Genomic DNA, 11,872 nt, shown 5'->3' with positions numbered 1-11,872 from the left:
ATTTCACCTTTGACAAGCAACACTACTTTGATGAAAAGAAAGAACAAGAGGAAACAGGCAGATGATAAGAAAGCTATATGCAGCTTCTATATATGGGAAAAGGAAAAAAAGAAATGATGATAATAATAATATCCATGGGATTAATGGTATTTTGTATCTTAAAAATGCACTTCTTTAGCAAATTACAAGATTTATGTAAGTCGGTTTTGAGTACTTGCTCTCCGGTCCTGGGTTCGAGTCCTCCTATCTATGTTGTGTGTGTGAGTTTAGTATATCATCACCCCACTCAATAGGAAAAGTCCTCAAAACAAAAACAAAACAAAAAAAGGATTTATAATCCCCCCTTATTAGTGCGATGCAAATGCAACTAACTAGCAACTAGAAACCATGAAGCTGAAAACCATTTATAAAGAAGAGAAGAAATTAAACATGTGAATAAAATACTTGTTTCAGTAATATTAATACAAAAGATTAATATTAATCATTAGTAGGACCAAGCAGAAGAAAAATTAGACAAGTACAATGTTAATCCTTCCAAGCTAGGTTGTTCATTAACGGATGCAGTACCTAATTAACACCACAGAACTAGGAAGAATATACCATCAATTTATTGGATTACCAAAGTTTGAACTTCCCAGCAATCCTCCACTAGACGCCCCATAAACGTCCGACGTATCGAGAATCGGGGAAGAAGCCCCATTTCGTCCCCCATTGCCACCACCACTAGTGCCGCCACCACCCCCCAAATGCAATTCGGAGATGTTGGGAAACCCTTCTCTACCTTCAACCCCTTGATCATATAAGAACCCTTTGAACACATGGCCACCAATTTTCACAACTGCCTGATATGCATACTCATCGTCGCCGTCTTCCACCGCGGTCACCCGAACGCACTTGAACACTGCCGGAGCACGTACTTGGCCCGGCAATGACTCCTTGAAGCCAGCATCTGCACACATAGATATATTGTACATCTTTATATAGTTGAGGGAATTTAACAAACCAAGTACAATTTGAAACCCTACTCAAATAATTTCAACTAATTATAAAAGATATTAGTACTGCTAGTACATTTCATTTAATTCAAGTCATTAAATCAACCTTGGTGACTAGAGCTAGTATCATAGCTTCTAGGTGGGGTGGTGTTTGAAGTGGAAGTATGAGACGTTGTCGTTTGGGAGGCGCCAATGAGCCTAGGCTTCTTGGCACTGGATGTAGACCCAGAATTAGACCCAGCCCCACCTCCAGCCGCACCAGACATCAGCTGCCGCTCTCTCCGCCGCGCTGCCGGGACCCATGTGCTCTTCACGTGAGTGGCACAGTCGAACCCCCGGCTTTTGCAGCACGTCCTGCACCGCCTGTGCGTGCAGTCTTTCTTCGCCTGGTTCCCACAATCTTGACACGTCATTGTCGACGCCCCGGAGGCAGCGGCAGAGCCGGAATTCATAACGTTGTTTCCTACTCCGCCGCCACCACCTTGAACCAAGTGGGTCCCGCCGAGACTCGTAGCAGCCAGATCATGTGGAGTTTTCTTGAAGAAGTGGGGCTGGGGCTGCTGCCACAGCTGAATTCCTCCTCCTCCTCCCGCGCTTCGGTTGTTTCGATGCTGGCCGCTGCTCATCATACTCATGCTCATACTCATACCCATTCCCATACCCATACCCATACCCATACCCATGCCCATGCCCATGCTCATACCTGTAGGAGTGTGGGCATTATTATCTTCGTCATCGTCGACATTTGAGATATTTGGCGGGGCAAGACAAGGGGTGGTGGTGAGGAGAGGGATGACGCCGACGCCAACCCCGACACCGAGAGCGGTGGCGGGGTTGGTGGAGGAGTTGATGGAATGGTGTGGGTCGGAGGAGGGGGAGAGGAGATTGGGATCGTGGTGGTGGTGGTGGAGGTGGTGATGGTTGTTGTGGTGGTAGGCGGCGGCAGGGGCCACGACGAAGACGTCTCTGAGGCCGACCATGCCGGCCATCTCGGGAGGGAGGTGGCTGTAGGGGAGGGTCCTGCTGGGAGGGCCGGAGGAGGGCCACATGGTGCTGGGGGAAGCGGAGGAGGGTCCAGCGGGGGCGGGCCCAGCATTGAAGCCGAGGGAGAGGACGTCGAGGTCGGGGTGGTGGTGGTGGGAGGGGCGTCCGGTGGCTGCGGAGTTGGTGGAGGAAGATGAGCCCACCCAATCTGCAAAAGCACCAGAATCTGAAGGCAGCCTCCTTGTAGTAGCCACAACTGAAGCTCAACCTCTTTCTCAAAGTATATTACAAACCCAATTGCTCACAATCTTAATCAGCCCCCCTTTTTTTCCTCAATTGTATATATATTCTTTTCTTCTTCTTCTTCTTCTTCTTCTTCTTCTTCTTGTGTGAGATTGGGAGAGAGAGAAGGAGAGCGACCAAGTCAATGTATGGAAGGATGGGTAGCTAATATCTATGTGTGGGTGTTATGTGTTGTAGGTTTCTGAAATTCTATCAGAATTTGGTTGTTAGATCGATGTGAGAATAAAGCTAGGTTCATTTAGAAAGAGAGAGAGACAGAGAGAGAGAGAAGTTTGTTGGGGGTCTTTCTGGCTTGCTTGCTGGTTATATATATGGTAGAATAGTGCCTACTGCTGCTACTGTGCTGCAGCTACTGCTTCTACTGTCACTAGTTTGGCTTTTATGAGAAAAAAAGTTGGTTTTTTTCTGATCAGAAACACAAACAGATTGAGAGAGAGAGAGAGAGAGAGAGAGAGAGAGAGAGCTTCTGCTTCTGGTTCTGGCCCTTCTGCTTATGGGTGGGGGCCGACCCTCAAAGCCCAGACTGAGTCCACAGGCAGCAGAGAAAAAACAAGACCAAGCAGCAGCTAGTTAATGCTATGTATCTTCACTCTTCACTCTTCTGTGTGAGAGAGAGAGAGAGAGAGAGAGAGAGAGAGAGAAATGCAATAACGACCTTTCCTCTGTGTATTTTCTGCTGTTGCTATTGTGCCCAGTGACCTTTCTCTCTCATCATAGATCCATCTCCCTTCTTTTTCTTCTTCTATATCTTCTTCTTCTTCCTCTTTTCCTTCTGCTCTTTCTCTTTCTCTCTCTTTCTCAGCTTCTTAACTTCTTTCCCTTTATCTTTTTCTCTAACTCTCTCCCTAAAAACCCTTCCTCAACATGTTTCCTAGAAAGCCAACTTGAGGTGGGTTCCTCTCTACCTCTCAACTCCCTTCCCTCTCTCCCTCTCTCCCTCCCTCTCTCTCTCTCCAATAATCACTTAGCCGAATAGCAATAGCAAATAGTATAAGATAGTAGGAGGAGAGAGAGAGATATATATATATATATATAAAAGTGACAGAGAGAGAGAGTATAAAGACTTTTGTTCTCTAGTTTTTGTAGTTTTGTGGAGTCTCTAAAGTCACATGACAACTCTCATTCATTTAGGGCAACAGTGCTTCTACAGTCCTACTTCTCCACTTCATCGTGCGTGTATTCCTCACTCTCCCACAGCGCGTCGGCCTTATTATTCTCTATTCCTCTCATCCTAAAATGGTGGTGGCCCACATGAATGGAGAGCTGCAGTGCGGCGCGTGTAGGGCACGCGAATTAGCCTCCTCATTTTTCATTAATTAAACGTGGAGTCCAAGTAGGAGTCCCAAAATCTATCTGTTTTGTCGTTTTTGATTTGGGTTTGTCAGATGAGATGAGAGAAAGGATGGAGATGAATGTTGTCAGATTCGTGCATATTTGGTAACATCATTAACAGTGTAAGCTAGGTTTGACTTATCAGTTTAATTATTTTGCTATAATTAACCAATTAAGGCACCAATAACTGAGTTAATTGTACCTTCCTTTTGTAATTCTTCTTCAAAAATTATACTTCGGCACCACGTTTAATGGAGAGGATTAGATTCGGCTAACTAAAATTCATGTGCAATTAAGGAATAATATGAATGTTGTCTTTTGATTTGGAGGAGAAGGACTATTCATAAAATGTTGATGTCTAAAATTTATCCTCTATAAATCCAACCATTTTCAAGAAGATTAGCGAAGATAAGTTTTAGACGTCAACCTCATATGAATACTTCACCTTAATTCTTTAAGTTAAAAGACAACATCCATATTCTTCCTTGATTGCACATAAAAGTTTGTTATTTAGTTAATCGTCCATATTAAACGTGGCCAATGATCAAATTAGATATCACAATTTACTATTGATATTTGGCCGCCTCCTCCTCTCCAATTCGTTGATCATATTCTCGTGAAGCAAATTTTGTTGCAAATGTTTTTGCATATTCGAGTCATTTCTAATTGTGTGAAAAAATTGGGCTTTGTGCTAAAATAGCCCTTTTAAACAACTTTTGTTCCAAAATAGCAATTACCCCCATGGTGTCTTCATATAGTTGTCCCCATAGTTTTTTCTATGTTGTCAGTGTTGAATCCATGAATTTTTTAGGAAAAGGGAAATGTTAAAAGGCTAATAACCAAATAGCCTTACAATTTAAACAATACTAATGTTATTCATAATTAAAATAAATAAAAGTTTTACGTCTAAGTCTAATGACTATAGTCTATTTTGTATATCAATTAACATGCACAAAATTCATGTTACACAATTATTTACCAAAATTCATATCAAATATGATCAAAATGCATGTCAATTACACAATTAGTCTATCAAAATTCATATGAAATCATCCATTAATCTAACCAAAATCAATACCAATTAATCTAACCCAAGGTACATGTGATTTGGAGGTCACAAGATAAAAGTACATGTGATTATGAGTTCGGGGTATTTTTCGGTGAATTTTTTGGAGCACATATGAATTTTTAATGAATTTCTAAAGTTGATCTAGTTAAAATTTGACACATGGCTCCTTGATAGTGGACCATATTAAAAAGGAATGCAAGTTGAGAAGCACATGATTCTAATTACAAACACAAGTCATCTTATTCTTCGGCTTATGTTTGCAACTTAAGTGAAATTTTTTCAAAATTTTTTCAAAATCTTCTAAAATCTATAGTTTTGGTTGTGGGGGTACAATTGACGAACCGTTTTCTCCTACATGATCGTGAGATCGAGCTCAACAATCTAAGGTAAATATTCAGGGTCTCATACAGCAGCAACAAAACAGCCTCTTTGAGGCTTTTAATCGAACACTTGGTGGGCACAAGTAAAGGGGCAAATTCCTGCATCTCCAAAGTATTTTTCGGCCAGGGGAGGTGCATGTGCACCTCCTTACACCTCTGTGGGTCTGCCACTGCTCATAGTGCCTCTATAATACAAGGATGGCAATTTTAAAACAAAAGTTATGAAGAATTGCTATTTTAATTAATTTCTCGAAAATTTTTGGGTACATTGGCCATTCCAACGGTTGTTTCTGCAACTTTGATGGGATTGGGTTGTCAACGTAGGTTTATGTTATAGTTCTTGATTTGCCGTGTACTTTGTAGTTCTTGGCTTTACTTCTATTTTGGAAAGTGGTACATCTTTCTCTCAGTTTAGTCAATGAAATGCCTCTTGCAATAAACGAAATAGCCAAATTTGTTGCTCAGTATGATATATTTTTGTTAGGGGTGAATAGGCTCACCACCAATGATTGATTATGAATAATAGATTAAAAATTGAGATATTTAGTTATAAATCCATTCTTAACACTAGTGATATAAATAAATCCTACACTATTTTATTTCTATAAAAAAAAATTAAAAAAATGACAGCTAACCTCATTGAATTTAATTTTGATTATTAAATTATTTTGATGCCTATTAAGTGTTTTGGTTTTTATTATGAGGTTTTGTGGTTGGGCTTGTTTTAAGAAATCAATGACAGTTTTGTAATTTATAGGAAGTTCGAAGTCTCTTTGTTATGTTGTAAATGGGCTTGGGGTGTGTTTCTAAAGTCTATTTTATATAGTTTTTTTTTTATATATAATAATTTGGGCCCCTATATTGGGTATAATAGTGAATCTCCCTTAAAAATTCAGTTCTCAACAAAATCATGTTAATTAAAATATATGGATAGTGAACACTTTAATCATATTTACTTTAACTTTCCGGTTCACTTTCGTTCATCATTAATCACTAAACAAAAGGTCAATTTAAATTTAACCAAACTAATTTATCAGCAAACAGAAAAAAGAAAAATGTTGATGTGGAAAATCCATGGGGCAAGTCATATGTTTGATAATAAATCAACCCATGTGCTAAACAGGATGAGATCACGAGGTTGATATTCATACTCAATATGAATTTAGTCTTTGTAAAGATCATATGAACACTTTTTTTTTTTTCTTTTTTTCACAAACCAAAATAATGTGTCAGAAGTAAGGAAGGAGCACATGTTAAGAGCTTTTATAACTCTCATTAAACTTTGACAATCAAAGTTGATATAATTATGTGGGTTAACAAAAAGAGATATTTAGTCATATATCCATTCTTAGCATTAATAATATAGATAAACCCTATACCATTTAATTTTTATAAACAAACCTAAGAAATAACAGCAGGCCCTATTGAATTTAATTTTGATTATTAAATTACTTTGATGCCATATTGAGTGTTTTGGGTATTTTTATGAGGTTTTGGGGTTGGGCTTGTTTTAAGAAATTGATGGCAGTTTTGTAATTTATATGAATTTAAAAGCCTCTTTGTTATGTTGTAAATGGGATTTGGGTGTGTTTCTAAAGTCCATTTTATATAGTTTTTTTTAAAAAAAATAATTTGAGCCCCTATATTGGGTATAATAGTGAATCTCCCTAAGAAAAATAAAGCAACAGAAAATACCAAATAAAACTTCTCATTGAAAATTCATACAATTTTGTATATTCATTCTCTTTGTAAAATAAAGTCTATTCCATGTACATTGACAAGTATGACAACTTATAAGAAAGCTTAATTTGTAAAAAAGAAAATTAGACTAATTGATACAACTAGATTGGTTTGAAAAGTTCAATCGAACCATAAATTAGGGTTTGGCTCGAGTCAACAACAAAACACCTTTTTTTTTTAAAGTACCGAACCAAGCCCTCCCAAATTGATTTTGTTTGGTTGGTTCGAACGGTATTTTCATATTTTGCACACTTGTAATTACATAAACATTATATAAGAATATAGATAAGCGTTGTTAACATTCATGTTTAGCTAATATATAAGTACTAGTGTTGATGTTCAAAAATGGAGTTAACTTAAAGTAGGATGCCTTCGGTCAATGACGTCCTTCGGAAGATGAGATGGAGATCTGTAAAGGAGTATGGTAAGAGTCTTGGCACCGATGTGTAAGGTTGGAAATTTAAACCATCAAATCGACAACCTAACCGGTTCATGTTTTTGTTCATTTTTCAATTTCGAGAATAAATCAAACCAAATCGCTATTAGTCTAGTCGTTTGTTTGGTCGCTTTTTTTCTCTTCTCTTTCTCTCTTCGTCTTCTTTGTCTCTCTTTGGATCGTCGCCTCCCAGCTCATCTGCAGATCTCCTCGACAAGTAGCCACTGCTATATAGTCTTCTCTTTCCAATGGAAGCCAGCCACCATTGTCTCTCTCTCATGACAACGTCACCCGAAACAGACAACAATCAACTGACTCCAACCAAAATCCAAACAGTCAGTAACCGACCTTAGACAGTTCAATGGCAGTTTCGATTTTGGTTATTCTCCGACTTTGCCTTCTTGGTTCAATTACTGAACTGAACCTACCCTTACCAATGTGCAACCAGTTGAAAGCACTATGATGCTTAAGTTAGCACGAATGTGGTTTATGGAATTAATTTGAGTGAGTAACATTACATGTGCAAATTAACTGGGCGAGAACCAGAAGTCATCTCTTGTGATTTCTTCAATGTGGGACTAGTGGCGTTGCTTGTCATGCCCACACGTCTCCCTAGGGTTTTGTCTCACAACAAGTGCTTTGTCCAAAAGTGGCACAACAGAGGTGGATACCGAATTGGAGGGCTTTGTTCCTCCTTTATGTCAAAGAAGGACGCCTTGTCCTTTTTCGAAGGGAGGCTCGGTGTGGCCACGTGGTTCGGTGAAGGACACACTAGGTGGTTTCACACCTAAAGAGCCTTTGGCACGTGTGGTCGTCATTTTACCATTCAATCCTTGTCGACAATACTTGGTCAGATATAGTATAAATAATTAAAAACTAAATAAATAGAGAGTAATAGTAGTAACATATATAAGAATAAAAAGCAAATTGCAGAGACAATTAATGAACAAGAATGCAGTGTTTAAAAGGAAGAAAAAACCAAAAGTCTGATTTTATTTTATTTTTTATTTATTTATTTTGAAGGGAAACAAAAGTATGATGATCTATTATGTTCCCTAATATTATTGAGTATTATTTGTAGTGAAAGACATGTTGATGCTCAAAATGGCCCGGCCAATATTGAGTTCAACTTAGTGATTATATGTGCTGGGTCTTCAGCAGGGAAGAGGGCTGAGGCCCTTGGTGAAATGGGTTGGTGAGGGACCTGCAGAAGGTAAAAAGGAGAGAAGCAACCGTTAAGCTTCGGACACTGGTGTGGTGCCGGCCGAAGGCTCTCCGATACCTAAGTCAGTTATGGGTAGTAATTCTGGCAGGGTAACAGTAAAAGTAGGAGAATAGTTCTCCTTTTTACCTGGGTACTGTTCCCTATTTATAGGGAAGTGAAAGTGGGAACTTTGCACAAAGTTCCAATGTGGGACTTTGTGCAAGCCGTTGTGGTGGCGACACGTGTCCTGGAGATTAGGTTTGGCAACTGGGAGATTCGGCAGGTGTCTGGCACCTCGGAAGTGTGTCTTCCTTCGGCATGAGAGAAAACGTGGCTGTCTTGGTGCTAGTCGCTTTGATGCTGGGTCTCCTCAGTTCATTATGGTGTAAACAAGACAGAAAGACATGCAAAGGGGGGGCCAGCTGGCTATATACTATACATGAGTGCGATGGCTTTACCGAGGCAAAACAGGATACAGTAGAAAAGAAAGTAAACAGAGTGAGAAAGTGGAGACAGCAAACACAGAGTTATACGCTACACACACACTAGAACCTCTTTGCGTTCCTTCTTTCCTTCCTTCCCTGCTAGCCTTTAGTTTTCAGAATTCCCCATCAACTGCTCACTCTGCACACGCTGCACAGTTTGCCTCCTCCACAACCCCCACACCATCCTTTTTCCTTTTTCAAAAAGAAAACGGCGCAACTCACAACCCAACGCAACCCTCTCTCTCTCTCTCTCTCTCTCTCTCTCTCCTCTCTCCACTTGCATTGCTTTTATCACTTACCGAATTATCTCACCACACTCACTTCTCCAATTACACACTCATCACCACGCTCTTCAACAAATATTCAGATTCACTATACAATATCATTATTTCTTTTCTTTTTCAAAATTTAGACATCTCAAAAAATCATGCACAACGTCATAATATAATGTAAACATGTATAAAAAGTACAATATTCGCATTGGGTCCTAAAAAGTCATGTTGAAAACAAGAGGACATGTTAATGATCTAATAAAAACATGTCATTTTCATGCTAACCCGTTAAAAAATAAAGTAATTTTATATTTTCGTTCGAGTTTCTAATCATGTAAGTTGAACATTTCTTTTAAATATTTCTTATGTAGAATTTGTGTTTTAAATTGCATTGTATTTAAATTTTTTTGTTTTAAAATGACTTTTTACAAAATGTTTGGTTAGTAGGTCTAGTGGGTCTAATGAGTTGAATGGAAACCTCCTCATATTTGGGGTGGATACAGGACATATTGGATTGATTTTACTCCAAAATCATAGTTGGATCAATTACAATAAAATGGATTGGTTCGGTTTGATTTTAACAATACAATGGAAGAAACTGAATCAATTTAAGACGGTTTGGTTAAACTCAATTCTTTTATTTTGTGTGCATTTTTTCAACTTTGTTAGCCCAATTACAACAACAACAAAATTCATAACTTGTTACATATTTTTCATTTTCTAGCACATCAATCCATCCTAAAATTTAACATATCATACAACTTCAAAGTTCTATACTTAATATATATAAATACGCAGTTCGTTTCACTTTAGATTGACTTGCAAAGTTCAAAACTGCAATCGAATTAAACCATTGTAGTCCAATTTAATTTTAAGTAATTTGTATTTTCAAAACCAAATTAAACCGGCCATTACAATTCTGATCGGTTAATTTAATTTGTTCAGTCAAAATAATGCCCACCCGACCTTTTATTTTTTATTATTATTTATTGTGTTATATTGTAAGCGTATGACGCACGCGCAATGTATGAGGGAGTGAGGAACCATGTGTAATATGTAACTAATTTATTTTTATATCTGACTGGATTGTGTTGCTAATGTAATACAGCCAAGGCAGATCTAGAGAGAGAGTCTATATATATCGCCTAGGGGACGCACATGCCGAGGGTTGCCTCGAGCCCTGCAAACATCACCACTCAATTCTTTTTTACTTTTCTTATATTAAATTAATTATATATATTTCATATATGCTTCCCTACTCAAAACTCAACCCAACCCCATTTACTGTCACGCGCCAAATATTACCCTACGCGCCTCTCATCTCATCTGGGCCCCCCCGAACTTGAGGGTGGGATGGCGCGTGTTTGTTTACGGCGTGGGTGGGTTTAGGGTTTTGGAATGCCAAACCTGCAAAAAGAGAAGTCTAGCAAAATCCCCTTTTCAGTACAAACTACAAAGGCCTACGACCTACGACCTACGAACCTACCAAAGACACAGAGAGAGAGAGAGAGAGAGAGGGAGGGAGTGGGGGCCTTTGGGTTACACGTGGCACGATGTTTGTGGATTTTGAGCTAACAGGGTTTAGTCACGGACGGTCGCTCCAGATCTGGGAATTTTTCCGCTACATTCTCCTTAAAGTCATCACCTCCCTTTGATTTATATATATTTTATTCGTTCTTGCATATAATTGTATCCCTTATATTTTATTTTTTCTTTCGCTAATAGATTGGTGACACGTCCTTTCTACACTTATTTCCTTTTTCAGGAATTATATTAAGAGTGATTTTGTTTTTACCGACTGCATGGGTAATTTATCTTTCTCTAACCATGATCAGTTGTTTATAAGATTTTTGATTGAAATCATACATAAATTTATGCTCGAGTTTCATTATATGATTATCTAACTAAAATTTTCACTCCGGTGGTCTTCCAACTTTCTCTTTCGTGCTAAATTGATCACATCGTTAAGTTTGATATCAAATTAAGGGGTAAAGTCCTCAACTCCCTTTGATTCATAAGCTGTTATTCTTATGGGATAGAGAGGAGACTTCGAGTTTCAATTTTGGGGAGAGAGTAACAACTTATGAAGGGAGATGTTCATTACATAGTTGGGTTGGTCGTTTAAAGGATTAATGTCCAAATTGACGGTTTTACCTCTCAATTTGATGAGATTTGACGGTATACCAATTTAACATGAAATAGTGAGTTAGAGAACCACAAGAGTGAAATTTTTAATTAGAGAACTAAAATGGAACTCAGGCATAAATAAGGACCATTTCAGTCAAAAACAATGTCGACCCCGAGCCTAGGCATCAAGGGCAACCACCCTGGGCCTAGGACCAAGGAGGGCCCAAATATATTATATTTTGTTAGTGATATGATAGAGTCCTTCTCCAATGTAACTCTTGTTCTAGATGAGAGTCCTTCTAATACTTCAGATTAGGCTAAACTAATTGTATTTATCAGTTGTGTTGATACGTAACCACAATTTGTGGTTATGATAAGTTATTGGTGTATTATTGTATGATCTTCATACTAAGGAGTAATAAGTTTTAATATTTACATATTATGTATATAATTGTTCAAGGCCATGGTACAAGTGATTTTTTGAGAGTCCAATAATACAAGGGCCTAAATAAAAACCACTCCAAGTTCTTTAACTATACATGGAC

The 11,872-nt window shown here is 38.4% G+C and overlaps 1 protein-coding gene across 1 annotated transcript; it reads right to left on the bottom strand.

The window, feature by feature from the left end:
- Positions 1-419: 419 nt before the first annotated feature.
- Positions 420-3,268, bottom strand: LOC117626694 (protein LATERAL ROOT PRIMORDIUM 1). Its single transcript, XM_034358503.1, has 2 exons — positions 1,102-3,268; positions 420-949 (listed from the first exon to the last, which is right to left on the bottom strand). The coding sequence occupies exons 1-2, from the start codon at positions 2,042-2,044 to the stop codon at positions 603-605; spliced, it is 1,290 nt and encodes a 429-aa protein (XP_034214394.1). The 5' UTR covers positions 2,045-3,268; the 3' UTR covers positions 420-602.
- Positions 3,269-11,872: the final 8,604 nt, after the last annotated feature.

The sequence above is a fragment of the Prunus dulcis genome, chromosome 4, assembly GCF_902201215.1.
Source record: "Prunus dulcis chromosome 4, ALMONDv2, whole genome shotgun sequence".
NCBI lineage: Eukaryota > Viridiplantae > Streptophyta > Magnoliopsida > Rosales > Rosaceae > Prunus > Prunus dulcis.
This window is presented reverse-complemented; position numbering and strand designations above follow the sequence as displayed.

Excerpts from the sequence above, each read along its gene's own strand:
- LOC117626694 (XM_034358503.1), bottom strand. The coding sequence starts at position 2,044 with ATGTGGCCCTCCTCCGGCCCTCCCAGCAGGACCCTCCCCTACAGCCAC. Across the intron at positions 950-1,101 it reads TACTAGCTCTAGTCACCAAG|ATGCTGGCTTCAAGGAGTCA; the intron begins GTTGATTTAATG and ends CTATGTGTGCAG.